General features: G+C 51.4%; 1 protein-coding gene across 1 annotated transcript in view; it reads left to right on the top strand.

Annotated features, from left to right (window-relative positions):
- The window catches only part of RBM6 (RNA binding motif protein 6), a 53,803-nt gene extending 36,009 nt beyond the window's left edge, over positions 1-17,794 (top strand). The window contains exons 6-22 of the mRNA XM_066558199.1: positions 1,233-1,307; positions 2,890-2,950; positions 4,413-4,481; positions 5,568-5,819; positions 6,320-6,480; positions 7,336-7,433; positions 7,917-7,959; positions 8,552-8,612; positions 9,553-9,644; positions 10,330-10,482; positions 11,366-11,455; positions 12,133-12,222; positions 12,855-13,127; positions 13,691-13,765; positions 14,369-14,466; positions 15,679-15,790; positions 17,497-17,794. Coding sequence (XP_066414296.1) covers positions 1,233-1,307; positions 2,890-2,950; positions 4,413-4,481; positions 5,568-5,819; positions 6,320-6,480; positions 7,336-7,433; positions 7,917-7,959; positions 8,552-8,612; positions 9,553-9,644; positions 10,330-10,482; positions 11,366-11,455; positions 12,133-12,222; positions 12,855-13,127; positions 13,691-13,765; positions 14,369-14,466; positions 15,679-15,790; positions 17,497-17,622 — 1,929 coding nt within the window. The 3' untranslated portion in view covers positions 17,623-17,794. The remainder of the gene's footprint in view (positions 1-1,232; positions 1,308-2,889; positions 2,951-4,412; positions 4,482-5,567; positions 5,820-6,319; positions 6,481-7,335; positions 7,434-7,916; positions 7,960-8,551; positions 8,613-9,552; positions 9,645-10,329; positions 10,483-11,365; positions 11,456-12,132; positions 12,223-12,854; positions 13,128-13,690; positions 13,766-14,368; positions 14,467-15,678; positions 15,791-17,496) is intronic.
- The last annotated feature ends 10,106 nt before the right edge of the window (positions 17,795-27,900 follow it).

Here is a 27,900-nt window from a genome sequence, read left to right as displayed (position 1 = left end):
TTGTACTGCCACTCAGTGATTCCCTTCTATGAACTCTTCACTCCCACTTTGCATATTCCCCAGCATCTCCCTCACGTTCTGCAGAGCAGTTCATGCATGGGTGTATCATGATTTCTGAATAATAACTCTGGGAACTTGTTTTCTTGTGCTCATGGTTTGCACTGGGCGTTTTTGCATGGTGAGGCTACTGGGTCAGAGTACCTGGGAAGCTTCTGACTCAGCAGAGGTCCCCAAAACAGGCTGGGACTGTTTACAGGTCCCTGACATCTGTCTGTGTGTCAGGCAGCTGCTCTCCTGGGACTTGGGAGACCTGGGTCTGGGTCTCCATTGATACTGAGTCTCAAACTGTGGTACTGGGGGATCCAGGCTGCCTGGTCTGGCAGTGCCTCCAGTGACAGGAGATGTCTCATGGTTGTGTGCATCTGTGACTTGGCCTGCCTGCATCCTGCGTGCCCAGGCATGGCCTGTTGTCCCTGGCAGATGGGAGCCACCAGCAATCATTGCTGCTCCAGGCAGGAGCCAGGGGATTGTACCTGTGACCCATTTTATCTGCATTTCAGCAGAGCTTGTGGGTGTGTTGGCACATCTCCAAAGCACCACTTGAGGATCTGGAAGCAGTGTATCTGTGGGCAGTGGAGGCCCTCGGGTGTTGCTGCTCAGGTGCTCGAGGCCAGCCTCAGCAGGGAAAAGGGCTGGCTGCAGGGCACTGGCTCTGCTGACTGCAGGGCCAGCAGCACATTTCTGGTGTATTTCTCTGAAGAAAAGCCATGACTGGCATGAAGACTAACCCAAGTATGGAAATTCTCTCACCTGAGAGGATTTTTCCACACATTCCTCCTCGAGTAGCTGCCTTGAGGCCAGCCTGGTGGTGGCTGGCATGAGGGAATCTGTCCAGCTGCCCCTTGCCAGCAGCTGGACTAAAGCAGCTTACAGCAGTTTCCCACTCTAGTTACTTGTCTCTGCTCTTCCTGGGAGGTGGCAAGGCCTCTCCTGCCTGCCTTCTCTGGAGCTAGCTACCACAGCCTTGTAGCCCCATGCTAGAGCAGGGCACAGGCTGTTTCCCTCCCACTTCCATGGCAAAGCTCCAGCTAACTGAACTGGGAGACTTTCTCCCCCTTTCACCCTGTTTCACTTGCAAAACCTTTAGGAACCAGAGCTTTCACCCCTTTCTTTGCCTCTGAGTAACCTGTGTGTGCTGGGCATGTTGGTCATTCACCCCCTTGTCTCAACAGGGAACTCTTACCATCGGTGGCAAGGAGGTGACCCTTGAATACACTCCCTGCCCAGAGTTCTGGCGCTGCAAACGTGTGAGTATGTGCTCAGAGCTGCCTTCTGCTTCTCCTGCTGGCACTCCTGGCAGTGGCAGCTCAGAGGAGTCTTGGATATTTGCTCGGTGGCCAAAGTCCCTCAGAGTAATTAATACCTGCCCTGAAGCTCTTGCCCCTTCTAAACTGTGTTTTTGCCTACCTTGTTTTAGGTCTCCCCTCTGCAGGCATGTTGCTGTGGTGCAGGTAGCCAGATTTTTTATGCAGGGAGCAGCCTTGTCCCTATTCAGTGGCTCCTTTTTAAAATGTAGGGAAAATAGCGTGTGGATCCTTTCTCCTTAAAAACCACAATGAGACAGTGGTTTTGCCAGCCAGAATGGAACAGGCTTTGCTCTGGTTCATGTGTGTAACCACCCCTCTGCCTCACACAGGAACCTGTGGTCTAGCTGTGGCTGTGGTAAGTGCAGCAGGGAAGGAAGCAGGGAAATGGATCCAAGTCTAGGCAGCATGAGCCAAGTTTAGTTCATGCTGGAACTGGTCCATTTCTGGGAAGGCACCATTGCCCAAGGGTCAGTTTGTTCCTGTGCCCTCCCCGAGGTTCTCCCAGTACAGGAACTTGTGGCTGCAGCAGGCTGGAGGTGATTGCTGGAGAAAGGACAGGATTGTTGCCTGCATTCCCACTGACTACAGGCTGAGAGTTTGCAGCAGGACTTGAAAGGATTGGTTCTAATTAGAGTCCCATCTTGTCCACTGGATCACCCTGGGCTACAGAGACCCTCATCCAGCTGGATGGATGCACTCAGCTGCAAGCAGAGCTGTTGCTCTGTGCCTCATCTCTGCTTGCAGTGCTCTGGAGGTGGAGACACAAGTTTCAAGCAGTGGTTTCAAACAGCTCTCAGTGCACTGAGGTGGCTGCACTGTATGTCCCCACTGTTCCTGTGGGGACATACAGTGGCTACACCATGACCTGAAGGAGCTTTCTTGTTCCCTAGAGCATCCACAAGGCTTCAGTCATAGGAAGAAATTGCTATGAAACAAAAGCAATGCATTTGCCAAGAGCTTAAGGAGGAAGTCAGGGGTGCTGTGTTTGGAGAGAGCTGTGAAATTGGGACAATTGGCTCTCCCCACAGGGGCTCTAGGTGGGATAACCATCCAAGCCTGTACAGCTCTGCCTCTTGGTTAGCAGACACCTCATTATTAACTCTCCAAATTACATCAGTACCTACAGTTCAGCTCAGATTAGGACTTCAGCACTGCTTGAGGGGTGAATTCAGGTTAGAGAATGCCAAGGTAACTTTGGACCCTTAGAATCAACATTGTGCCTAGCAGGGAGTTTTTGATCCAGCATCACTTGAGAGGGGGAAGAGTTCCATCTCAAGGACTAGTGAATAAATGTGCGCTCCATAGTTGTGTGAAAGCCCTGTTCCCAAGGCAAACCCAGCTGTGAGTTATATGAGCATGTACCTACAATTCCAGCAAAGGCCCCTGCTGCCATTCCCCATCACTGTAACTTTTCATGGCTGTTACTTTCTGAAAGCACGCTGCAGAGTCTGGAATTCTGGAGCAGGTTGTACCCACTGCCTTCAAAACATGACTTCCTCATGCTGTCCATCTTCCATTGCAGTGTAAGGTGTCTACTGTGGGCTACAGATCTTCCTGTTCCTATTGCAAGCTCCCAAGAGATGGTGAGTATATCTGATCCCCTGAGCTTGGTCGGTTAAAAGTTTCATCTAACCTGACAAGTAAGTTTCTCTTCTGGTTTCCCATGGCATCCCTGTTGGTGGACTAGCTGAGCACTGTGTGGGAGGATTGTTTGTTTTGCTTCATTTTAGACCCTTTTTGCCTGTCCACACTAAAGATGCTACATGCAATGGGTTGCTGTCAGGTTCTCTGCAGCTGTGAGGCTTGGTGGAGAGGTGTTTTACTGCCCACAGCCTTTCCCTCCTACTGTCTGGTATTGTCCTTTCATCCAGGGGGTCATAGTTGTGTGTCCTTTGGCACTGTGAGCTGGCACTGCTCTCTGTAGGTGAGATGGCTTCCCCTCAACCCTCCTTCCTTGGGACGTGCAGCTGCATGGTTTTAGTGTCATTCAGAGACTCAGATTTGCCTCACTTTTGAGACTCTCAGATTAGGATCACAGAATCATGGAATCATTAAGGTTAGAAAGACCTCTGGAATCATGTCCGACCATTAACCCATCGTGGCCAAGCCCACCACTAACCCATGTCTCTGAGCACCACACCTACACATTTTTTGAACACTTCCAGAGATGGTAATTCTATCACTTCCCAGGGTAGCCTGTTCCAGTGCTTGACCACCCTTTTGGTCAAGGAATTTTCTCTAATATCTAATCTAAAAACCTCCCCCAGAGCAACTTGAGACTATTTCCATTTGTCCTATCCCTTGTTCTTAAGAGAGGAGATTAGAGGTGAATCCAGGACTGGAATTGCTGAACTCACCTTGCTGGCTGTAAAAAATGTATGAGAGGAGTTCTCCAGGAGCTTCTCCTCACCCCACCAACACCTCTGATTTCTGGGGTGGGAAGGCATAAGAGCCAAAACACACTTCCATGAGGAACTGATTTCTTTGGGATGATGGCTGTGCCCACCATCACCATCCCTGGGTGCAGTACCAGGGGCTGCAGTGCCATGAGTGAATCCTCCACCCTCCTCTGGCACTGCCTGCCATTCCAGCCACTTTGTAAGCCTTGACTCTTATCCTTGAGCAGACTTCCATGTACTGCACTCCTGCCCCAGGCAGAAGGGCAGTTCATCCACTGCTGCTGCACAGATCTCTGTTTACTGAAGCCCTGTCCCTGTGGTTGTGTTTTCCATGCTCTGTGGCTCCTCCATCAGTGTTGTGACAGCAAAATCCACACAGCTGGCCCAGCATAGCTGTGGGTTGTAATGAAACTGCCCAGGAGCAAATTAAACAGAGCCTTTAACCTGCTGTGAAGACAGATTGTGGTGAATGCTTCCTACTGGCCTGGTTTTCTTGGGGAAGGGTGCAATAAGATAACCTCTCTATGACTGGGTGAAACAAAGCCACTCTCTAGGCATCTGCAGTGGTTACTGCAGCTTTGTATGAGTTCTGGCATGCTTTGTGACTGATGGGTGTGAAGTGGACTGAAGTGTGCCTCTCTTACAGGGAGCAGAGCAGGCCCAGAGTCCAGAGGTGGTGCTGAGGGAGAGGACACGTCGGCTGAGCAAGAATTCAGTAAGAGTTGCCCTCCCCATCTCTAGGGTTGTGCTCATGGCTGTGATTTGCACGGGCGGTTTTCACAGCTGCAGGTGCAAACTGGTTTCATGTGCAAATTTTGCATGAGGTTCTGTAGCCAAAACTCTGCACTCTACAAACTGGAGACAAATGAGTACAAGCCTGTCCAAGGTGAGCTGTGCTGGCAGCCAAGCAAGGCACTGTGCAGCTTTCCCAACAGTTGTGTGTTCTGCCATGCCGCCCACTGCCCAAACAGAAGGAGAGCAGGGACTGACTCGCAGGGACATTAAAGAGGGAAGCTTCACTCTGCCGTGTCTTGCACCCTCATTTGCTTCTCTTTGTGGAAAGAGGCTTCAGCAGCAGGTGCTGGGCTGGTGGTATCCGCCTTTGCAGCCTCACAGATCTGGCTTCCCTTTCCAGCAGCGTTGGAAGCTCAGGTAGAGATCTCTTTTACAGTGAAGCCAGACCATTCAGAGGCCTTCAAGCATAGAAACTTGTTGGGATTGTGTTCTCTGAATGGTATAGCTAGGCTGGGGGGGCAGGGTGTTCCCACATTGTTCCTGCCTCAGCTGTGGTCAGTAGGCACCTGATACAATCTGACACTGTATTATGGATGTGTTTGACTCAGTGGTCTCAGGGGGGTCTGAACCCAGTTTTCCTCTAGCATATAAACAGGGTGACAGTTACTAGTTGATATTGTTTGGCTATGGATGATCAGGAGTACATCATGGACAGTAAGGATATCACTGCCATTGAGGTTGTCCTGGATGTGGAAGGAATGTATCTAAATCCATCCTTGATTCTCGTTTGTTCAGGCAAGAGCTAATCCTAAAAGGAGGCCAAAAAGCCTCTTGTCTCTGACTAGAAAAGTCCTGTAAAGCAGCCCAACACAAAACAAGGCAATGGAAGGATGATGGTACCTGCACAAACCGTGTGTCTGCCAAATGTTAAAACAGTGGGTATGCAACAGGCAGTACAGCTTGACCTTTTATAAGGAGCACTACTGCAAGGGCCAGAAAATAGGAGAAAAAAAATACCTGCTGAAACAATCTTATGTGAAACCAGTTCATTTCTCCTCTCTAATAGCAGAGACAAAGCTTGAAACACCTGAGCAAGAATTGTCAGGTCAACCAGGATCTCCAAAGCAGTCTCTCCAGCCCCCAGTTCCTGCTCCACAGCAGGAATGTCAGCCTCAGGAACAGGAGCCAAGGAAGAGAGATGAAGGGAGAGAGCATCGGCCCTCACAGGAGAAGAGAAGGGACATGGACCGGCACCAGGAGCCGCCCTCTCAGAGGGAAGCAGAGGAAGCCACGCCACCAGATGGTGGAGGAAGCAGAAGTGAGTGACACAAAGACCAGTTTTGGATTCCTCTTGCTTGCACTCCATGAGGTTGTCTGCAGAAATGGCAGCATTTCACTAAAACCTCTGGAGGCTATTTCTATGTTGTGCAAATCTGTGGCAGAGAGTAATGGAGGGCTGTCCAGCTCCAAAGGTGCTGACAAATTGCCTTTAGGAAAATTAATTCAGGCTGAGCTGGCTTAGGGTGGTGCAGTTAACTTAGCACAGCTTCAAAAGTCTTTTGGGCCAGCAGTTACCTAGGGCTGAGCTCTGTGAAGGGGCCACTTTCTCCTCTCTTTTCTGGGAAGGAAAGGTTAGCAATTGGAGGTGGTAACTGGAGCATCTTGCAAAGTGGAGAGAAAAAAACAATGGCTTTGAGACTCGACTGCAAGGAGCTGTGCTCTTGCTTTGAGTGGTTTAGTCACAGTAAACTTGGTTCTAAATTATCTTTTTTTCACTGCTTTTTCTCCCTGGGCCACGTTCCTGGCCGTGTCTCTCAGCGATTATGCTGAAGCGAATCACTCGGTTCACCCCCCCCGAGGTGATCGTGGGGCTCCTGGCCCCGTACGTGCGGCTCTCCACGTCCAGCGTGCGCATCATGAAGAACAAGGCCGGGCGCATGGGGCAGACCTACGGCTTCATCGAGCTGGAATCTCATGCTGTAAGTACTTTCCTGCTTTCACCTGCTCCCTCTGTTGGCATCTGAGATCTGTAGAAGTAGAGAAACTACAGAAATGCAAGAAATCTCTGTACTTGTGAGGCTGCTGTGCTAGAGTGAGTCCTTTCTTCTGCTTGTCTGACCAGGTACAGGAATTTGACAGACTGAGGTCTGTCAAAGGACACTTTGGAAATGAGAAGCATTCCTGACATTATGGGCCTACTACCCTTAAGGCCTTTGGCTTTTTCTGTAGAAATAGATCACTCCCTTTTCTTCTCAGCTGGTACAGCTGTTGTTCTCTGGCTTTAGGAGTCAAAGACTGATTGTTGTCACAAGCTGTGACACTGATTGAGTTTCTCACCTCAGTACATTTCTTTTTATACACTCTAAACTTGAACACTTCTTGCATAGGTATTTGGTTTGCAGAGAACTTGAATCCAATTGTTTTTGTTTGTAGAAGGCAAGAATCTCAATTAACAGACCCTCCCATGTTGGAGGGTTCACATTTTCTGTGTCTGGGTGGCTCCCAGACTCCACAGCTGTTCTTTGATGTTGGTCCAGAGAGTGTTTACCAAAACACTTTGGGGCAGCAGCAGCCACAGTGCTGCACTGTCTGGCAGCCCTAGGAGAATGTCGTCCCCAGCTGGCTGCTGTAAGCAGTCATAGGACAAGCAGAGAACCTCACATTGCATTTATCCCTTTTGTCACATCCTAAATACCCTTCACTGACACTTAGACTAATATTTACTGTTGTGTTTCTTGTTCTACTGAGCACAAAACATTCCTTTCTGGCAGACTTGATGTGTAAAATGTGCTGTTTCCTTCTCATGGAAAGGGACATTCTTTTTCCTTTTACAGGAGGCGCTGAGGTTGCTAAAGATACTGCAGAATCTGGATCCCCCCATCTGCATTGATGGGCGTACGTTGGAAGTGAATCTTGCTACAGGGAGGAGAAGGTACTGACAGATGAGGCAGTGGTGTTGTCCTTTATGTGCTGTACAGTGAGGCTGGAACTCTGTTGTCAGAGCAGGTGCTTTAAGTTTGGCATGGGAATTAGCACAGATGTTCCTACAACCAAAAAATGTGTTGGAGAAATGAAGGCATTGAAGCTTGAAGCAGCTTTGGTGATTGAGCAGAATGGGATTAGTGATCATAATGCATCTTGTTGTCCAGCCATCAAATCCCATTCTGCAGGAATTAGTGGGTTCAGCTTTTTTAAAAACATGTGGAGAGATTCATCTTTGCAGACAGAGCAGAGTGGAGTCATATTTCTTGTGGAGACAGTGGTTTGCCAAGTCTGTCTCCTGGGATGGACACAGTCCAACATGTGGCCAGAAAATATGGTCTTTCTGTCTTTATTGGTCCTGCTGATCATTTTGAATATACTGAGGTTAGTGTAAAACCAAATTGCCATTAACTTGCAACCTTTATCTCAACAGGAATGACTATGGGGAGCACGGTGACAATTCCTACTATGGCCCGGTAGGTCTGCACAGCTTCCCTGCAGGTTGCTTAAAGGGAGGGAGCACTGGGGGGTGATGGGCCTGGCTCTGTTAGGCTTTTTCTCTTTGGGCTGCTGAAGTACTGCAGAACATGTTTCACCATGTTTGAAGATGGGGTGATAATGCTCTAATGTGCGCACTGCTGCTCTGCCCCTCATACTGATTATCATTGCATAGAAGTGCAAGTCAGTGCTGTTGGAGGAAGTTCTGGGCTGGGTTACTTGATGCCACACTTTACAGAGTGATTTCACTGATGACTGATCCCTTTAGTGTTTGTTACTAGACTACAGGACTCTTCCATACTCTGGATGGGCTGAAGGCCTCCATACAGATTGCTATGAGCACCTCTCATGGAAGCTGCAGAGATCTCGTGCTTTGTGACACTGTCCGTGTCAGACACTGCTGACATCTACAGACACTGCTCTGTAGATGAAAAGCTATGTCTGCTTGTGCTCTGTTTAGGATGGCTAAAAGAGCCCTTCTCCTGAACATTGGGCCTGTTAGAGGGAGGAGAAGCAATCTGATGTTTGTTAAAGAGTCTCTGATCTGTTTGTGTTGTTCACTTACTCCAGGGCAGAAGGGGCATGAGAGACAGGAGGGGTGGCGAATCACAGAGACGCACCAGAGCACAGTGTAAGTTAAACTCTGCTTCACTCCTACTGTGGAGACTTTTCTTCCTTAAAAGGGCACTGACATGTAGAAATCAGCCCAAAAATATTTTTAAAGGCTAAGAGTAGGTTTGTTTGCTACACCCACTTGTGAGTTCCTTTGCCAACTTTGTTTAGTCACATTTTCCTATCTGATGATGTGTTTCTCTCTATTCTCACTGTGCGAAACTACATGCAGATAAAGGAAACTTGCTGCCTATTTTTCCTTGTTGTGGAAAACTGATGAGATAAAATCAGCCTGGCAGTTACTAGAGAAGACAGAAGAAAATACATTTGATGCAGCAATGCCAGTAGCTGGAGGAGCACTCCTGATTGTTTTACTGATTTATATATAGCATTTCTGAGGTCTGTCAAAGGACACTTTGGAAATGAGAAGCATTCCTGACATTATGGGCCTACTACCCTTAAGGCCTTTGGCTTTTCCTGTAGAAATAGTTCACTCCCCTTTCTTATCAGGAGCTTTCATGCACCAGTGGGGTGGAAGGGATGTGGGGGGTGTCATCACTTTAAACAGGATTGAGAGAGAACAGCTTTTCCTTGTTCACAGGAGTGGGTGGATGTAGATACTCATTACCCCATTCTTAGGGAAATTACTGAATTTCATGACCAAGTGTTGTGGTCTTGTGATCTCAGCTCAGCTCCTGTAAATTTGTTTTGATATGGAAGTTTTCCCAGAGTCCTAACCAGAATTGTGAAAACTTATCCCCCCTCTTACTCCTTAAAGAAAAGATTATGTAGGTCAAGGGATATAAAGATACTCATACCTCTCTTGCCAGGAGAAAAAAAGAATTCTTCCCCATTATTGATCCTTTCACCAGTGTAATGTTTGTTCGTGTTTTTGTCTTTGTAAAAGTTAAGTTCGGCTTTTGGAAGCCTGTGGTGCTAACTCCTGTCTCTCTCTTCAGCACCATCAGATGTGTCCACATACATTTATGATCCTGACACTGGGAATTACTATGATCCCATAGCTGGAACATACTATGACCCCAGAACTCAGGTGAGTGCGTGGGAAGGAAGCTTTACATGCAATATGTTCTTACAGACTGCTCTTTTCTGGAGGGATTTTGCAGCCACATCCTGAAGACAAGCCAGTGTAGGGCAGTACAGAGGCAGCTTTGTGTTTTTCACTCTGTCTCCTGACCTGTGTGAAAGGGATGCATGTTGCAAAATATCAAATTAATGAGAGGCTAGGAACCCATTAGCTGTATGTTGAACCAGCTGTAGGTGCCTCTGGCCTCTGAAGCTCTGTCTTTTGAGAATTTTTGTCTGCTTTAACTTGAGCAGATTTAGAGGCAGAGCTGAATTTTGCTGTAGACATGTGATATGTGACTGTCTGTAAGAAAGAATGGACAGCAGAGCTCTGTTTTCATCTGTGGTCTCTTTGCTTCTCAATCCTAGCCAGCAATAGCTGTAAAGATGCCAAAAAAGAGCCATCAGCAGAGATTTTCTGGAAATATAATCTTGTTTTCATGATCCTGGGGATGTCCATGCTGTGGGAGAGCAGGGCAGTGCTCTGGTGACCTGGCTGTGCTCAGCTGTCTTCTCCCCTAGCAAAGTTCTGAAGCCTTTGCCCTCTGCAGTCCCTTCTTACTGTGCTGGTCTCCCCAGCTCAGCAAGGACAAGAAGCCCAGTAAGAAAACCTGCAGGGGTTGGGCTAAGCCTGCTCCAAATGCCTCTTTCAGAGGGAAGTCACAATAGACCGGGAGCCCTCCCCACCCCCAACGGAGAGCAGGAGGCAGCGGCATGGGAGCCAAGAGTGGACAAGTGACAGGAAGGAGCCACACAGCAGGGACAACAGGGACAAAAAGGACAAAGGGAAAAGTACTTCTGCTAAGGTAAGTCCCTCCAGGCATCAGAATGACCTGACACCAGGAAGCTGAAGGAAGAGGTTAGAAAGTAGAGAGTAATTAGAGGATTCCAAAAGGAAGGGACAGTGAGAGAAGACAGTGGGGTCAGCAGCTGGAAAGGAACATGGTGGTTGTCCAGCCAGGGAGTAAGTTCTTGAAATTTTTCTCTCCTTACATTAAATCCAGGGCTTCTCGTCCCTTCCTTATGGTGAAGGATTCAGACACATCCAGGTAACCGAGATATGTTTCACTCGTGCTGCTGAAAGCACCCAACTGTTGTAATAGATAACAAAAAACTGGCAGACACATTAAAACACACCCAGTCAGATGGTGATGGATACTCAGCTCTCCCCTAACTGCAGTTCCTGGCCCTCCCAGTCCCAGGACAGTGTCCTTAACTGCTGTTCCCAGTCAGCAAATGCCAGTGGGGGAGCTGCTGGTTGGGAGTAGCTGCCCAAAGTGATGTTTGAGCACAGCTCAGGGCTGTGATAATGACACGGCCTGAGGAATGCCAGGAGAGTTGCTGGAAGTGATTTAGCCACCAATGCAGAAACTTTGTGTTCTTCCTTGCCTCTTGGTCTGAATGTGCTGAGTGGAATGACCAGTACTGGGCAGCTGGGTTGTAACTCTCCCTGAGGCTGGTGACAAGCCAGCCAAGCAGTCACCAGGTATGGTGGCTTTCAGGGACACTGACCTAGGAGAAGCATGGTCCTGTCTGAATGGAGGATAAAAGCATCTCCTGTAGAAATCATTCTGTCATTTTTCCCACTTTCCTGTTTTCCATGGGTGCTCAGGAGTGGCTTCCTGGCTGTACTGTGCTCTCTGACACCTGTGTTATCACTGGCCTAATGCCCGCTCTTGGATTTTTCAGAATGAGCCTGGAGAGGAGAGATTCTTTGCAGAAGATGTCTTCAAAAAGCCATTGCCTCCCTCTGTGAAGAAGGATGAGAGCACAGGCCTGGTAAGGTGTTACACTTGTCTTCCCTGGTCAAGTATGAGTAACTCATGAGCCACTAAATTGGAGCCTGTCCAGGGCTCCAGCCCAGTTCTCTGTAAAATGTGTGAAAGTGAAGCTTCATCCCAGCCTACTGTCTGTGCTGCTGAGGACACAGCTGAGTATCACAGGCTCATCCTGTGCAGTGCTGGCTGCAGTCTCTGGTGCCCTCTGTCCAGGATAAAGAGGATCCTGGAAACCCCACCATGCTGGCTGAGCCTGGCCATATGTTGTGCCACAGTCACAGCAGAAAAAATCGGTGTTGTCTGGCAGTGGGGGTGGCTTTGCACGTGGTCTTCATGTCCTTTGTGCACACACAGAGGTGCTCAAATGTGACCTGGCCCTGCCCCACCTCCCTCACTGCTATGAGGCACAACTGGGACCACTGTCAGCATCACAGTGTAGCAGAGAATGAGAGTGGGGTGGGCTGAGACAGCATGGTGAGCTGCTGCAGCTGTCTCTGAAATCATGAGTATGGCTCCAGGAGAGCTCTGGATTCCCCAGAATGGGAATGTCTCCCACCAGAACCACAACTCATTTCTGCCAACCACCTGGTTTCCTTGGGGGCCTGTTTGAGTGCTTAGATATTGTGTGCTCTGAGTCCATGCTATGGCAGTCTCAAGACCTGTTCTTGACTGTTTCAGACTGAGACTGGAGAGGAGAAGTTCTCTGCAGAAGATGTCTTTAAAAAGCCTTTACCTCCTTCTGCGAAAAAGGAAGAGAGTGCAGCCCCAGTAAGTATCTCCATAGGATTGTGTTTTGACCTGTGTGAGCCTGGATACAGTTCTAGGGAGGCTCAGCACAGCCTGGCTGCAACTGTGAGTGCCAGAGGTGCCAGAGATGTTTCTCATGCCAGAGGAGGGTGTGCTGGGGATTGAAGGCAGCTTGTTTTTTTAAGTCTGACCTTGTTTTGGGCTTCTAGCATGGGCACATTTGTTACCTGCATTTGAGCAGGATCTCACTCAGCCAGTCCTAAGTCAGAAAACTCTTCCAGCCACCTCCAGGCTGAGGAAGGCCAAATCTCGCTGATCTCCATTTCTAGAGGAAGTGAGTGACAGCAGCTCGCTGCCAAACAGCCGCTGCCTCGGTTGGCTTCTTGTGCTCTCAGGTGTGTGGCAAGTTGGAAAAGCCTGGCACCAAGGCAAGGCCTGTCTAGAGAGCAGAAGGGCTTCCACACCATGGTGAGAAGGGAGAGAAGCCAACCAGCTCCTCTCTGTTCCCTGCCTGTGCTGCTGGGAAGCAACTCTCTGCCTCTTGGACTAGAACAGAGACAGGAGTCACGGGGAGATGGGTTGGGGAAGCAAAGCCCCACTGGCCTGGCAGGCTTGATGCTACAAACTGTCACACTTTCCTCCGCTTCCCTCAGCCCAAGGTGGTGAACCCTCTGATAGGACTGCTGGGAGAGTATGGAGGAGACAGTGACAATGAAGAGGAGGAGGAAGAGGAGGAGCAGTCCCAGGCTCAGTGGCTGCCACCTCCCGCGCACCCACCGGCACCGCGCGAGGAGCAGGCGCGGAAGGCCAAGGCCAGCGACGACAAACTGACTGACTGGAACAAGCTGGCCTGCCTGCTGTGCAGGAGGCAGTTTCCCAACAAGGAAGTGCTCATCAAGCACCAGCAGCTTTCCAACCTGCACAAGGTATGGGGAAGCTGGGGGCTGCCGTTGGCTCAATGGCTTTGTGAGCTGCACGGAAGATGCAGTGGTTGGGTGGGAAGAGCTGTGCTGAAATTGACACAGCAGCAGGCAACGTTCCCCCAAAGCTCTGTTCAAAGCATTGTGTGAACTGCTTGTTTCTGCCATGGGAGTGCTATAACATCAAGGTGTGACTTTATAAGCTGTAGTGGGATAGCTAAGCTTGTGGAGAGTGGGGAGAGTGGGGTGCTGGCACACATGAGAGTGAGAGCAGTGGGAACTTGGCACATGCACCCCCATGTTCTGTGCTGCCTTTGAGCTCTTGCTTTTAGGAGAGCCAAGCTGCTCATGGGTTAAAATAGGACTGATTGCCTTCCTTACTGCAGGGAGGAAGGGCTCCAGGCCTTTGTGGGGGAGCAGGTGGTCTGGGCTGCAAGAGAGGCTGCTGTGCCTGGTATAGTGCAGGTACAAGAGCATGCTGCTTTACCTGTGCTCCTTATGGGTGGAGCAGATGACCCTGACAGCTTGTGTTCTCTGCTTGACACTGCCTTCTGTCTTCCTCCTTCCAGCAAAACCTAGAGATTCACATGAAGATTAAACGATCTGAGCAAGAACTGGCGTATTTGGAGAAGAGAGAGCGTGAGGTGCGTCTGTGGTGGTGGGCAGGCAGCTGCTTGTGCTTCTGCCCTGGGGGGTGGTGATCCCAGGAGGACCCTCCACTTATGTTCCAGGTATCAGCAGGCATCCACATAGGCACCAGGCATCAGATGCCTCCCAAAAGTGAACTGTGGGCTCACTCTGCACAGGGACCTGTAGGTAGTTCTGTGACTTCTAAGAGCAGATCTCGCTCCTCACAGAAAGGTCTGAGTGTGGTTTTGTTGTCCTGCAAGCCAGCACTGATCTCTGGACTAAGTGGGACACAGATTTCCATCTAAAACTGATGGGGTGTTTGGGCTGCTGCTGCCTGGCCAGGGACAGGAGAGCTGTAGCTGTCTATTGCTTGGAAGGTCATAGAGCTGCTCCTGGTGTGGTAGCTGTAAGGCTGCAGCAACAGCTCTGGGTCAGCCCAACAGATGGCATCTGAACAGAGCAAGTGTACTGTGGGATGTGAGCATTCAGTGCTTGTGAGTCCCCAGGACAGCCTTCCAGCCAGCTGAACATGAGATGAGACCTGGGTGCAGAGCAGTCTCCTGCAGTGTTGGATCCTTCATAGCTCCTGTACTTACTTTGCCCTTTCTGTTGTGAAGGGGAGGCATAAAGACAAAGGAAATGACCGGAGAGAGAAATTCCAGCAGATGGATTCACCAGAGAGGAAACGACTCAGATATGACCGAGACTCAGAGAGGTAATGGCTGTTCTGGGTGCATCTCTTTGGGGGTGCTGATGCTGGGATGGGGTGTGTGCTGCTGGCAGACCAAGGCTGGGAATTGTCCAGTGGGGTAGGTCTGCAAAGTAACAGCCAGACAGACTGAGGCAGAGCTCTTCAAAGTGTGAGCCTCTTGTGCTGCAGGACACAGGGTGGGGCTGGGGTAGAAACAATGGTTTGGGACAGGGCAGAGAAAAGCTGCCTGGTGCTACAGGGGTGAGATGAAGGTCTGAGTGTGTCTGGCTGGACACAGAGAATAGAACGCAGCCTGTTCCCATCCACCTCGTCCTTAAGGCACTTGCTGCCCTCCTGTCCTGGCATGTAGCCATTGAAAGAAAGAGCAAAGCTGTGTTTCATCTGTTCCCTGACTCAGAGGAACACTGGGAGCTGTTTCCATCTCGTTGGGAGTAGGTGGAGGAAAAGAGTGCGTGCTGTGTGAAGTTCCCGACAGGCCTGCCTGCTGTGAGCTTGCGTGTTCAGTGGGCTGGGGAGCGGCCAGCCATGTGTTCAGGATGGAACTGGTTATGTGCCTGTTTCTTCTGGCACGGCACCTCAGAGTGAGACCTGTCCTCTGTGTCTTGCAGTTTAAACATCCACATCTTCTCTTCCCTCTGTTTTCCTGGAATAGCTGTAGATAAACTAAAACAGTTTGTGCACAGTGTCACCAGCAGCCAGAAAGTAGAAATTGTCTCAAGGAAGAGTCTTTTATGCTGAGAGGTTTTCAAAACTGTGGCTTTTGGATAATGGTCTTGGATGAATAATGAGGTGGGAGAAAGTGTCCGAATCAACACTGCATCTGTTGAGCTCCATGACCACAGCACTGGGAGAAAGGAAAGATCTAACAGAGCAGCAGGGATTGGACTTCGCTTTTATGCTATTGCTAAGATTTTAATTAGGAAATACAAGCACAGAAGGCTCCTGGCTTGCTTACACTGTAAATATTTTGGAGTCTGAGCTCATTTCCTGTGCCCTGGTGTATTTCCCCCTGAGGTGGGACAAGAAATTGTGTGTGAGCCCTGCACACAGAATCTGCCCGGGTGGTTTCCTTAGGCGGTGTGCTTCTGGCAATAAACTTGGATATCCCTCGTGAGAGACTGAAATGTCAATGAAGGTTCTATTAGCAGAATAAAAATCCCTGGTGTGTGTTTGAAGCATTGCAAGACTGGACAATTGCTTCTGGTTCTTTTGCAGTGACTATGACCCAAGACTTGACAGTAACAACAAAGGGAACCGAATGGTGCAATCTGCAGGCTGGAAGAAGGGCTTTGGCCACAACCAGCAGGGCACAGCATCACCAGTGGAGGTGAGTCTTCCCTGCCTTTCAGAGCACACCACTGTCCTGCAGCCCATAATGTTTCCCAGGACAGCTGGAGGGAGTTCAAGTCAGGCTGCAAATCTCAGCACCTGCTTGATGGAATAATATGTGTGCACTGATGAACTTTGCAGGCTGGGAGGGGCTGCAAGTATGTTGGCTGTAGAACAAGGTTAGAATTTATATGGATCTGGAGGTGTTGAAAATGGAGTAACAGTGAGCAGGAAGGGTATGAGCATCTCATTAGTACCTGCTCAAAGCCAGGCTGGGGTTTGAACAGGTCACCAGCTCGGTTCTCTGTGGTGATATGAGCTGAGGAAAAAGGTGAACTTCCCCTGGGGAGTTGTGAGCATAGCCAAAGCCACAGGGCCCAAGATGCTCTTTGTCTGCACTGCTTAGCACTTGTGAGGCTCTTGCTGCCATTGCAGACTCTGGACATCAGATGATAATACCAAGATACAGCACCTGACAAGAAGCAGAGGCCCATGGGCAAAGGATGTCAGGGACAGGCAGGGTCAGGTAGATCCTGCCTTCTGCAACAGGCTGGTCTCTCAGTGGACCTTCGTTTACTGCAGAGGATTTATCTGAGAGGCAGCCTGGGGCAGGGTCTGCTCTGCCTTGCCCAGGGCCACACAAGCAGCGCCGTGCTCTCTCTGGGGACAGGTTTGGGGCTGGCCAGGTGCTGTGGTGTCCACAGCTCTCTGCTGAGGGACAGGCAGCTTGGAGCAGGGTTCACAGGGTGATGTTCAGCCTGCAGTCAAGTAGATCATTAAAGCAAATATTTGAGGCTTTGTGACGCATGTTTGCTTGAGCCCATATACATGAGGCAAGAGTCCCTCTTCAGTGCAGACACAGGAACTGGTCCCAGCTGCTGCTCAGTCCTCGTGGTGAGGTCCCTGTGCCCAGAACCAGCTCCAGCGCCACACTCTGGGAGGTCTGAGCTCCTGTCAGGGCTCCCCCTCTGGATGGGGAGCTGATGGCAGAGCACAGCCCTCCTACAGTTCATAGAAAGGCCAGAAGAAATGTGCTTGCCTTTCACCTCCAAGTCATGCTGGGCAAAGCCATGTGACCATGCCAGCCCTACACAACTCTGATCTCTTGGCCCAGCTGGTGAGGTCTCTGGTATTCAGGTAGGTTGGACTGAAAAGTCAGAGAAAATTCCAGCCTCAGGCCTGCTCTCCTGGGCTAACTCCAGGCAGGTATTGCTGAATAATTCAGCTGCTGGCTGCAGAAGCCAGTCCTTCAAAACTGGTTGAAATTCCAAGCGAGGTACCAGTGCCCATAGGAGCTCTGTTAGAGAGAACAGCTGAGCTTGTGCCAATGCAGGCAAACTGCAAACAGCTCCCCAGGAGCCCAGAGCTTTCCTTTGCTCGTGTTCAATCCTGGCTCACCCGTGGCTGCCGGCGCTGTCTCTTGGCTGCCCACCCTTGGCTGCCCACCCTTGGCTGCCCACTCCTCTGTCTGCTCCTCCATGGCTGATCCCTGGGGTTTGATTCCCACTGGGCATTTGCTGGCTGCCTTTGTTGCCCACAAAGGCTCTGTAGTTTTTCCCAAAGAGCTTTAGAAGGAACACAGAGCGCTTGCTCTTCCTCCGCTCGTGGATCCACACAGGAGCAGTCAGCACTCCTGGAGCAGCCCAGGGAAGCTTTTTATTTATGGGAGTAGGAATCACTAACACAAGCTGTGTCTGTTTGCAGGCAGAAAACAGGAGGAAGGGCCCTGGGCTGGGGGCCCCAGGGAAGCCCCCCAAGAGGCAGTCCAACGAGACCTACCGCGACGCCGTCCGGAGGGTCATGTTTGCCCGCTATAAGGAACTTGAGTGAACGGTGGAGCAACCCCAGATCTGTCTCTCTCCATCTCCATCTTTTTCTGTGTCATGTTCTTTCGAAGGTTTGGTCTTCTTCTTTTTTTTGGGGTTTTTTTTGGTTTTGTTTTTTGAATTGTTACAGGTTTTGCTGCTAGAATTTTTTTAATAAAACTGAAAATTTGTCAGTGCTTGTCTTGTGGCTAAAGTGGTGTGTTTTAAAAGCATGGTGCTTTGAAAGGTTCCCATTGTGTTTTGCTCTCTGCTGATGAGGTCACTGGGAGTTGCTGCTGTGCCAGTGGGACTGGAACAGGTTTGGTAGCTTGGAGACCCTACCAGTGGTGCCACTGTCCTGCAGTGTGTTCCCTGTCATCTCAGGGACAGATACCCCTGGTGCCATGTAGTCCTCTGTCTGGGTGGGAGCTGGGAGCAGGAGATGGCCCCAAGGCCTGGGAGGAATTCAGGAGCAGGAGTGATCTCTGTGGGATTCATCCTGGCAACTGATGAGGTCAGTGGAGTTCATTAACTAGCAGGAGCTTAATGGCTGAAGGTGACCTCCTTAGTGCTGGGTGTTCCACGTGTGGTGGGCTGGATCTGGTGGCAGTGTTGTGGGGGGACCCTGGTGGGGATATCGCCATGCTGGCCCAGGGTGTCAGGGGAACAGAGGAAAAGCCAGGGAGGTGCTGCTGGCCTGCTGTGGGGAGGTGTGGAGGCAGATCCTGGGCAGGAATTTGTAGCAGGGGCAGTTTGACCAAAGCACAGGAAAGTCCGAGTGTGTGAGCAGAGCAGGGACAGGGGTGAGTGTGGCCTGCAGGGATAAGGATGATGCCAATGGCCCTGGCTGGTGGGAGCAGATCTTGTGCCTGATGGGGAGCTGGTGCCCACCACACCTTCCTGTTCATGTGGCAGAGAGCAGGGCCTGACACTGCTTTCAGATGCTCCAAAGAAGGGAAAGCAGGAGATGTGGAAGCTGAAGACAGCAGGATTTGGAGGTGAAGAACCACCTGCAAGAGCTGACAACTTCCAAAGGCAGCAGAACACCTGTCCAAGTTGTGTTCCTTGTCTCTGGCACAGGCAGTGCCAGAGGAGTGTGGTGGACTCCTTTGCAGTATTGTGGCCTCTGGTGCTGCGCCCAGGGCTGGTGGAGGTGTGCATGGTGCTGGTGAGTACATGGGGGCCTTCAGTCCTCCTGGGAGCCCCAGGCATGTCAGGGGTGGGTGAGGAAGGTGATGGGCTCCTGGGGAACTCCCACTCAGGGAGAAATGGTGGTGGCATAACAAGGTGGTGCTGTCAAGTCTGGAAATTATCCATGCACAAAGGGGGAAGAAATATGACTGTGATGGGGCATCATTTTCAGGGAGGGAAGAGGGAAATCTGGGTGCAGACTGGTAGCTGGAGCTCAGGCTGTCCTGCACCTGGGTGTGTCAGACACCTGGGTGTGCCAAAAATGAGCACCCACACAACACCAAGACAGCCAGAGGGAGCCTTCACAGCTGCCAAATGTGAGAACTCATTAGCTGATTTTATTAATTTGCTAAGTGGGTACATGCATCTTAGTGAGAGCATGTTAACGACTGATAATACGTGATTAATTAGAAGATAATAAAGCAGATAAATGTAAGAGCAGCTTCCCTTGGACAGATGGACCACACTAAATAATGTGTGTTCCTTGGCTTAGTCGTGTGCTTGCTTGCTTCTAATCTGTGATGTGCATGTCTGAAAGGAGAAGCAACACAACACTTTCCTTGCAGGCCCATTGCCAGGGCTTAAGTCGGGAACAGAAGAGGAGCAGGAACAGGCTGCTGTGAAAATGAGAAAAAAAGTAATTAAAAATATCTACTTGCAGAATGTATCCGTCTCCAATCGAGAGAAATCCTTTTTCTGTCTGTGGTGGTGGATATACCTCCCATTATTTGCATTAATCATAGAAATACTTGGTGTGTTTGCTTCTACTATTTTGATGATCATAGTAAATGTTTATGGGAAATCGGGAATATTGTTTGTGTCATAAAAGGTCAGAGCAACACAGTGTTATTCCCACAGGTGTGGGATTCCTGAGGATGTGCTGTGTGTGGCTTGGGAACACCTGAACTGTAGGAAGTATTCTGGTGCCGGCCCATGGAAAATCAAGGTATCCCCTGGATAGATACTGACTTAATTCCTGGAAATTCCACTTCCCCAGGTTAATCCAGAGTGAGCTCCAGTGTATTCCCTTGAAGATGTGTGTGTGTAATGACTGTACACACATCTCTCCATAGGCATGGCATCCACCCATGCTGTGCATCTGCAGGGGGATATCCAGGGTTAGGAGACATGGAGCCTTCCTCTGGGGCTGGTTGAGGTGACTGGAACGAGGTTATTCACAAACTGGAACAGACAAATAGAGTGAGAAGCTAAAAGCATTACAAAGAAGCACCAAACCAGAAAACATCATGTTCTCTTGGGAAAAACAGCAGCGTAGCTGGTGATGCAGAAAGCCCAACTATTTATCCTTGGTGCAGTGGTTTTGATGTCTTTAATATTTTTCAAAGGATGGTGACCCAAAGCCGTGGCTGAATTGCAGCTACCTTTACATCTTATAACTCTTTTGCTTTTATTTCAGAGATTACTCACCACACAGCTTCTGCTGTGGCTGTGCTCAGCACATTGCCTTGTGTGCCATCCTGTGGCGATGGGTATGGCTCAAGTTACAATTTATTTTTATTTTTGGAAGGTCCTAATAAGAGGATTGGAACAACTCACAGAGTAAGTCCTGTGGGCAGTTGCTTGGTGTGCAGGTGTTACACACAGGAGGAGGACTGGGGTGACCCATGACCAGCACTAAGGTTGGGGTGAATGGAACTGTGTGTACAAAAAGCCCAGGGAGAAAAGGCAGAACAAGGGGGTTAAAGGGATTATTTAATTTAAAGGGAACAGGCAACAGGAGCTTTGGACTGTGAGTGGAACCAAAGGAGAGGTTAAATCCATAATTTAGAGGGTTGGAGGCACTTCTGCCTTGACCCCTGCCCAAGGGAGTGTTGATCTCTCAGCTCTATCAGTCACACAGGTTGGGATGCAGGAGACTGCTTCAGACATCTGAGAGGTTCTGGAGCAAGAGCTTCTTTTTTCCACTCTTTTCCAATGTAAAGCAAGTAGATAGTCTTAGATTTCCAATATTTATTCATATTAATACTGATACAGCAGTGACTCAGGCCCTTTTCAGTGAAACATATTTATGTAAAGAGCTGGAGCTGTGCTTTGTAAATAGAAAAACAACAGTAAGTTGGGCTGAGGGAAGTGTTTGTAAAAGGGAAGGAGAGAAGCCAGGGAATGCACTTCCCTCTGCAGCAGTGACCTGCCTCAGGGAGAGGGGCGTGCTGGAAGGAGGACAAGGCTGGGGTCACCCCTCAGATACCAGATGAATATGATGAACAGTTTTGTTCATTTCATGTTTTAAGACTTGAGAAACAGGAGTTCAGTGTTCAGAGGAGGTTGTTGCCCAAATCATGCCCTCGTTTTAATGTAGGTTTTCCATTTCCTTATTTATCCATATCCATACAAAGACCATTCTGTTCTTTGTTCCTCTACTGGGGACATTAATGCTTTCAAACGTCACCAAGTATAATCTTTGTGAAGCTGCACTTTAATGGACTTCCTTCTGGTAGCACAAAGCTTCAAAGGAAGATGAATGACACTACAGTCAGTCACACAGTGCCCAGAATATCTGGGATAAGCATGGACACAATTGTCCAAGCTTCATGTGGATTTTTCTCGCCAGCACATTTTGAATGGGTTGTGGTTTGGTCAAACTACTGCTGGTGGGTGTGTGGGTCTGTGCTGCTCTGCCCTTTCTGCAGCCTGAGGGAGGCCAGTCCTGTCCAGCTGTTAAAGTTAAAGCACCTCTTTCCCTGTGGAGTGCTTGGGAATGCTGTGAGGAAGCTGGGACTGTGAGCATTGCCCCCCAGGGACAGAGTCCCCTGTCCCACACAATGGAAGGATGGGCTGGTCCAGAAAAGGCAGAGGGCTGGATAACAGCTTGGAGCTCAGCCTGGAGCTGCCCCAGCCACCAGCCCACAGGCACTGCTGCTGCTGCAGACACCCAGTGAGCATCTCCCACCCAGCACATCCCTCTGCCCACCTACAGCAGGATCCCACACTGCCCCACGCTGGGCTCCATCACCAGGGAAGGAGAGGATCAGCCTGAGGAGCTGAGCACCTGTGTTGGGGTGGTTTGGACTACTGCAAAGGGGGAGCAGCAGGAGCAGGGTCACCCCAGCTTGCCACAACAAGCTGGCAGCAAAGCTGCCTGTACCTCCTGTCCAAGATCCATCCATGACCTGGGGCTGCCCACCTCAGCCTGAATCTGGCCAGGAGAGAAGGGTGGAGCTGCAGCACAGCTTGAGAGAGGGCTGACAGCACTGACCTAGCCTTAAATGGAGCTCCCAGTCCAGTGGGCAGCAGGTGGGTGCATGGGGGCTCACTGAGGACACTTGGTGTCCTCAGGGCCTCAGCAGATTCTTGGTAACTCCCTTGGGTCCTTCTGTTTCTGAGGTGTAGGAGAGGGGCCAAGCAGCTCTTGCGCAGACAGGAAAGTCCCTTTTCACCAAAGTTCTGTTGGGCTGTGCCTGATCCATTAATTTGGCTCTGGGGTGCACTTCTGAAATCCATCTCACAACTTCCCCCACTTTTGGATTGTGTCCTGGAGCAGCTCAGGAGAGGCCTGGCTTGGGCCAGTATCAACCAGATTCCTTTCAGATGAAACCAAACCCAATATGCTCCAGGAATGCACCTCATGCTCCCCAGCCACTGATGGGCTTTCAGGCTGCAGGATCAGCCCAGAGCCTGTCTGGAGCTAAAAAACACCTTGTAAATCACAGAACCATTTAGATTGGAAAAGACCTCTAAGATCACTGAGCCCAGCTGTTAGCACTGCCAAGCCCATCACTAAACCATGTCCCCAAGTGCCACTTCTACACGATTTTTAAATCCCTCCAGGGATGGTGACTCCACCACTTCCCTGAAGAGCCTGTTGAAATGCTTGACAATCCTTTCAGTGAAGAAATTTTTCTTAATATCCCATCTAAACCTTCTCTGGCAAAACTTGAGGCCATTTCCTCTTGTCCTATCCTCTTGTCCTGATTAAACCACAACACATTTGTTGTCTGGGGGAAGAGCCTGAACACTCCCCCCCGCCCCCAGCTCCACCCTGCTGCCAGGGGGTTGTAGAGAGCAGTAAGGACTCCTTGTACCCCCTTTGCCTCAGGCTGAACCCGCCAGTTGCCCCATCCCCTCCTCATCAGACTAAGCCCTCAGCTCCATTGCCCTTCTCCCCTTCTCCGGACATTCTCCAGCACCTCAATGTCCTTCTTGTAGTGAAGGGCCCAAAACTGAACACGGATTCAAGGGGAAATCCGTAGTTAATACATCAGGTCCTTGGGCATCTGTGTCTGCTCCTGCTGCACCGTGCTTCTGCATTGGACCCCAAATCCTCCCAGATTTGCCTTTCCATCACATTTCTCTCTGGAGTTGCCCATGGACCAGAGCTTTCCAGCCCCGATGCCCGTGTCCACGAGCCTCTCCCATCCACTGCTCTTTGCCTTCCCAATCCACAGCAGGAGGGCTGCAGCCGGTGCTTTCCTATCCCCCTCCATGAGCTGGGCCCCCCATGAGCTGCAGGGATGGAACTTCCCGGGAAAACACAAATATTTTTCCCTGCGGCTCCATGGAAGCCCGGCAGCTCCCGCACCGCTAGATGGCAACTGCGCTGTGCGCATGGAGTGGACACGGAGGATCCCGCAGCCGGGGCTGGCTGTGAATGAGGGGCTGCCCCCGGCTGTCCTCCCACCTCCGGCTCCTCCCGCAGCCTCCAGGTGCTCTGCCTGCACTGGGAGAAGACGCTGGAGCCGCGGGAGCGGCAGCAGGGTGGGCATCGCCGCTGGGAGCCCGCTGGCCGGTGAGTAATGAGCGATGGGTTTAATTAATTGTCCGTGAGCTTGGGCAGCCCGGGCTGCTCAGGGCTGCCTTGGTTGGCCCCGTGAGAGCTGCCTGGGGCGGCATTCCCGGGGGGAGCAGGAGCCGGCGATCATCAGCCCTGAGTTCTGCTTGCGCTGTCAGCTCCGTTTGTGTTTTACAGCTTCGTGCAGAGTGACTCGCGAGTGGCTGGGCTTATCCCAGCCCCTGCGGGGAGAGCAGAGCTCACCCTGCCACTCTGTTTGCCCTAGCATGGCATGGGAAGTTCTACCAATCTTTATGGAATCATGGAATGGTTTGAGTTGGAAGGGACCCTAAAGATCACCTTACTCTGATCCCCTGATCTTCTATGTTTGTTGTATCTTTAATGCTGTAACTTGGGTCCCAGGAGGTTTTGTGCTTTTTTACTACACTGAAGCTGTTTCCAGAGCTGGTTTTTCTAGGGTTTCTCAGCTTCAATGCTCTGCTTTGTTGCTGAGGTTTAACAGCCCAAAACCCACACTGGGCAATGGTCTCTAGCCCATGCTGGGGGCTTTGCCACTGCTCAGAGATAACTTTGTCAGATTTCTCCTTCCTCACCAGATAAAAATCAATCATTTGCCTCCAAAATGGTTGTGTCATTCTTGATGTAAGGAGAAGAAAAAACCAGCCTCCCTGATCAGTGAAGGAATCGTCCTCTGCTTGGGCTTTATAAAATCTGCTGGAACAGGGACAGTGTGTTGCTTCAACCCCCTCTGCAACGCCTCAGCTCTCAGAAACTCGGGTCAATGATACAGCAGGCAGAAAAGAAACAGAGCTGAGAAATGCCGAGTGCTTTCCAAAGGAGTCCCTTAACTAATGATCCCTCTGCTTGGAAGCATCACAGATCTTGGGGATGGAGGGCCAGGAGTCAGGAGCCTTGCATGCCTGAGTGTCCTGAGAGTGATGGGTGGGTTTTGGTGTGAGGGGCTGATGCTCAGGGTGAGGGAGGAAGGAGAAGGCTGAATGGTTGTTTATGCCCAGAAACAAATAACAAAACACTGGAAGAACTTAGAAATTACCCTCTTTGTCTTAATTTTTCTTTCTGTCCTTGAAATAAGACCACCCTTGGCATGAATCACAGCTCTTGAGTGTGTGGCAGCCCTAGAAGGCAGCCGGGCCATGGGATGCCCACTGGAAATCAGCTCCAGTGAGCCTGCCCTTAGTTAAGGACTTTATTGCCTTTAAGGAACCACTGCTTTGATCCAGCTGCTGAGCACTGTCAGGGAAATGCTGCTAACTGGAAAGCAGCATTTTTTCCTGTCCTGCGGCCACGTGCCCAAGGGAAGGGGGGAAGTGCTGCAGGAGCTGTGGTCCCAGAGCTGCGGCCGTCGCGCACACATGCCGGCCACGCGCCCCGAGCAGGAGCCATGGGGAGCCTTCTCCTGGCCAAGTGGAGCGTGTCCCAGCTCTCTGCTGGCCACTCCTCGCTCAGCCTTCAAAGGGAGGGGTCAGGCAGCCCTGACGGGTCACTGGCTCCACACGATGGGCTGCTGGAACGGACAGATTGCTCCTGCTGAGTTAACGCTATTGAAAACAACAGAGACACAAACACCCCGGTGATTAATGAGCCGGGGATGGGGAAGTCAACCCGAAAGCCAGGGCAGAGATATCAGCCCTATAAGAAATATGGGAAGAATTCACCCCTAATCTAATCTCACTGAATTCCACAAGCGTGTAAGACAGGGATCATTTGCTGCAGTTCCTTAGGTTGAGAATTAAACAGGAAACCCCAAGGATGTGAGATGTTCTCCCAAATACCCCCATGCCTGTGCACAGAGGCTGGAGAGCAGCTGCCACAGCCTGAGCCATCTCATCTGGCTGGACAAGGTGATGCCCAGGCTGTGCAGCTGCCAGCACCCAGCTCCAGGACAGGGAGGGGGAGCCAAGTCTGGGGTCCTTGGCAGCTCTTGCCTTTTGCCAAGCCCAGCCCGAGCCAGCGGGGCTGGCAGAGGGTCCAGATGGGGGTCCTGCTGCCTGGCTCTCTGCCATGCTCCTGTGGCACCCTCTCAGGGGCCGTTTACTGCAAGCATGAAGATTTATTGTAAATTTTGGCTCCCAGACTCTTGGAGCTGCCTCTTCCTCCAAGTTTGGTCTCTCCCCACTCCATCTGGGATTACAGAGAGAGGTGGCTCAGAGAGCACAGGGCAATTAGATCCTTACAGGCCTCACATGGTTCCAAACCCACAGAGATCAGTCAGCTGAGTCACCTCCTGGCCTGGGGGGGCAGCCAGGAATGGCCTTTGGATGGGGAATAGGGGGACACAGCCTCACCTGCCCTTTTTGAGGAGCCCCCCCCATTTGGAGGTGATCAGATCAGGGGATTGTGCTCCCCACTGCTTGGAGCAGGGAGCAAAGAGGGGAGTGGGAACAGGGAGAGAGGATGAAAACAGTGGTACCTGCCCTGGACTGGGTCTCCATCCTTGGTCCTCTCTGGTCCTTGCAAGCCACCTGATGCCTCCCTGCTCCTGCCCTACTCTCAGGAGCTGGCTGTACCTTCTCCAGAACATTTTACCTTGGGAAACTGAAGCACAGAGGGTGAAAGGACCTGTGTAAGTCACAGGGCTGGACTCACAGTGCAGGGCACCCAGTCATTCTCCCTCCCTAAAGACTAGATTATCCCAAAACCCAGCCATAAAGCCCCAGCACCTCCTTGCAGGTAGATGCCATGAATGGCAGAGGTTCTGTGGTACCCAGAAGGGAGCACTCTCTACTCCTGGCAGAGATAAGCCTTTATTACTCCCCAGTGTAGTTGCTGTAGGATATTTGGGCTCTGCCACCTCCATGCTCCATGTACCCCTTGATCTCCCCTGGCTCCTCTGTACCTGCAGGGATGCCATACATGTGCTCCAGACCAGCACAACCCCTCTCCACCATCAGCATGGCATGACACGAGCACAACTGTTGCCAGCATCAGCCCCTGTTGGCTTGGGAGCCTACCCAGGGTCTGGTTTCCCTGGAAGGACACTGTTCACAAGCACTCAGCTGTGTGGGGTTATTGTTCTGCTCTCTGTGCTGGCGAGCTGCCATTTATTGTGTGCAGGAACTCCCCTGCTTCTCCCACCGTCAGATCCAGGTTTATTTCCCCCTTCTCTAGGAGGAGATCACTGATGTCAGCTAGCTCGGCCTGAGCTCTTTGTAGTGTGAAAAGGGAAACAAGGGCTTTCAGTTTCAATCTGTGCCTTGCTTGTCCTCTGGGGGGGCGCTGGCCTTCCCACGGTGCGTGCCCCCAGCAGGCAGGCAGTGACAGTGACAGCTCTGCCACCGTGTGCCAAAGCCACGTGCACGGACTCAGGCTCAGTGCTGAGCTGCCCTGGGCTCTGGGAGGATGAGCAGCTGCTCTTCGGGGGAAGATGAGACACCTGGGGTCAATCCCTGCCCTGCTGTGCTGCCCATTTGGCCACGAGCAGGTCACAATCCATGTGTGCCCCAGCCCCACACCAGAGTAATGACAGCCATGGTGGCCTTCCATGGTGGAACCATCATGGTGCAGATGGGTTCATGGGCGCAGAGAGGCAGGGGCTGGGCAGGAGGACATGGCACAGGGCGCTGTCTGCTTCTGACCCTCTGGAGACACTGCACAGGAGCCGTGCTGGGAGGGGGGATCCCCACTGGTGTCCAAGCTCTGGGCTGGCTTCTCCGTGTTTGCAGGGCAGGGAAATGACAAAAAAAGGGAAATGACCAAAAAAATGACAAAAGCAGGGGAGCCCTGTGCTTTAGGGCACCCTGCTGCGGCTGCCCCGGCTCCCCCAGAGCAGCGCTGTGACATTGTGACATTGTGACACCAGCCCAGCGCCCGACCTGTCCCAGCCCCTGCAGCCGCGCTGCACCGCCCGGAGCCCACCCGGCCTCTCCTGGGGAGAGAGACCGAGCAGCTGCCCGGGGTGAGCGGCCCCGCGTGCATGCCAGGTCCCGGCTGGTCCCCGATCCTGGGAAATACCCGGCACAGGAGCTGCAGCCCTGGGGCAGGCAGCTCCCGGGGCCGCTGCCGAGGTGCTGGGGGATGGCAGGGCTGGCAGGGCTGGCAGCAGTGCCCCGGGAGCCCGCAGAGCCCGTCCCAGCCCCCGCAGAGGATGGCAGGGCTGGCAGGGCTGGCAGCAGTGCCCCCGGAGCCCGCAGAGCCCGGCCCGGCCCCCGGAGAGGATGGCAGGGCTGGCAGGGATGGCAGGGATGGCAGCAGTGCCCCCGGAGCCCGCAGAGCCCGGCCCCGCTGCCGAGCGCGCTGCTCCGCGGGGCTCCGAGGCTCGCGAGGACGAGCCCTTACCCGGCAATCCAGGCTGAAATTCCCGGGGAGCCCGGCCAAGAGGCTCTGAGAAGAAGCAGATAACGG

Source organism: Molothrus aeneus, chromosome 12 (genome assembly GCF_037042795.1).
Source record: "Molothrus aeneus isolate 106 chromosome 12, BPBGC_Maene_1.0, whole genome shotgun sequence".
Classification (NCBI taxonomy): Eukaryota; Metazoa; Chordata; class Aves; order Passeriformes; family Icteridae; genus Molothrus; species Molothrus aeneus.
Note: the sequence above shows the minus strand (reverse complement) of the source record. Positions and strands in the feature narration are given on the sequence as shown.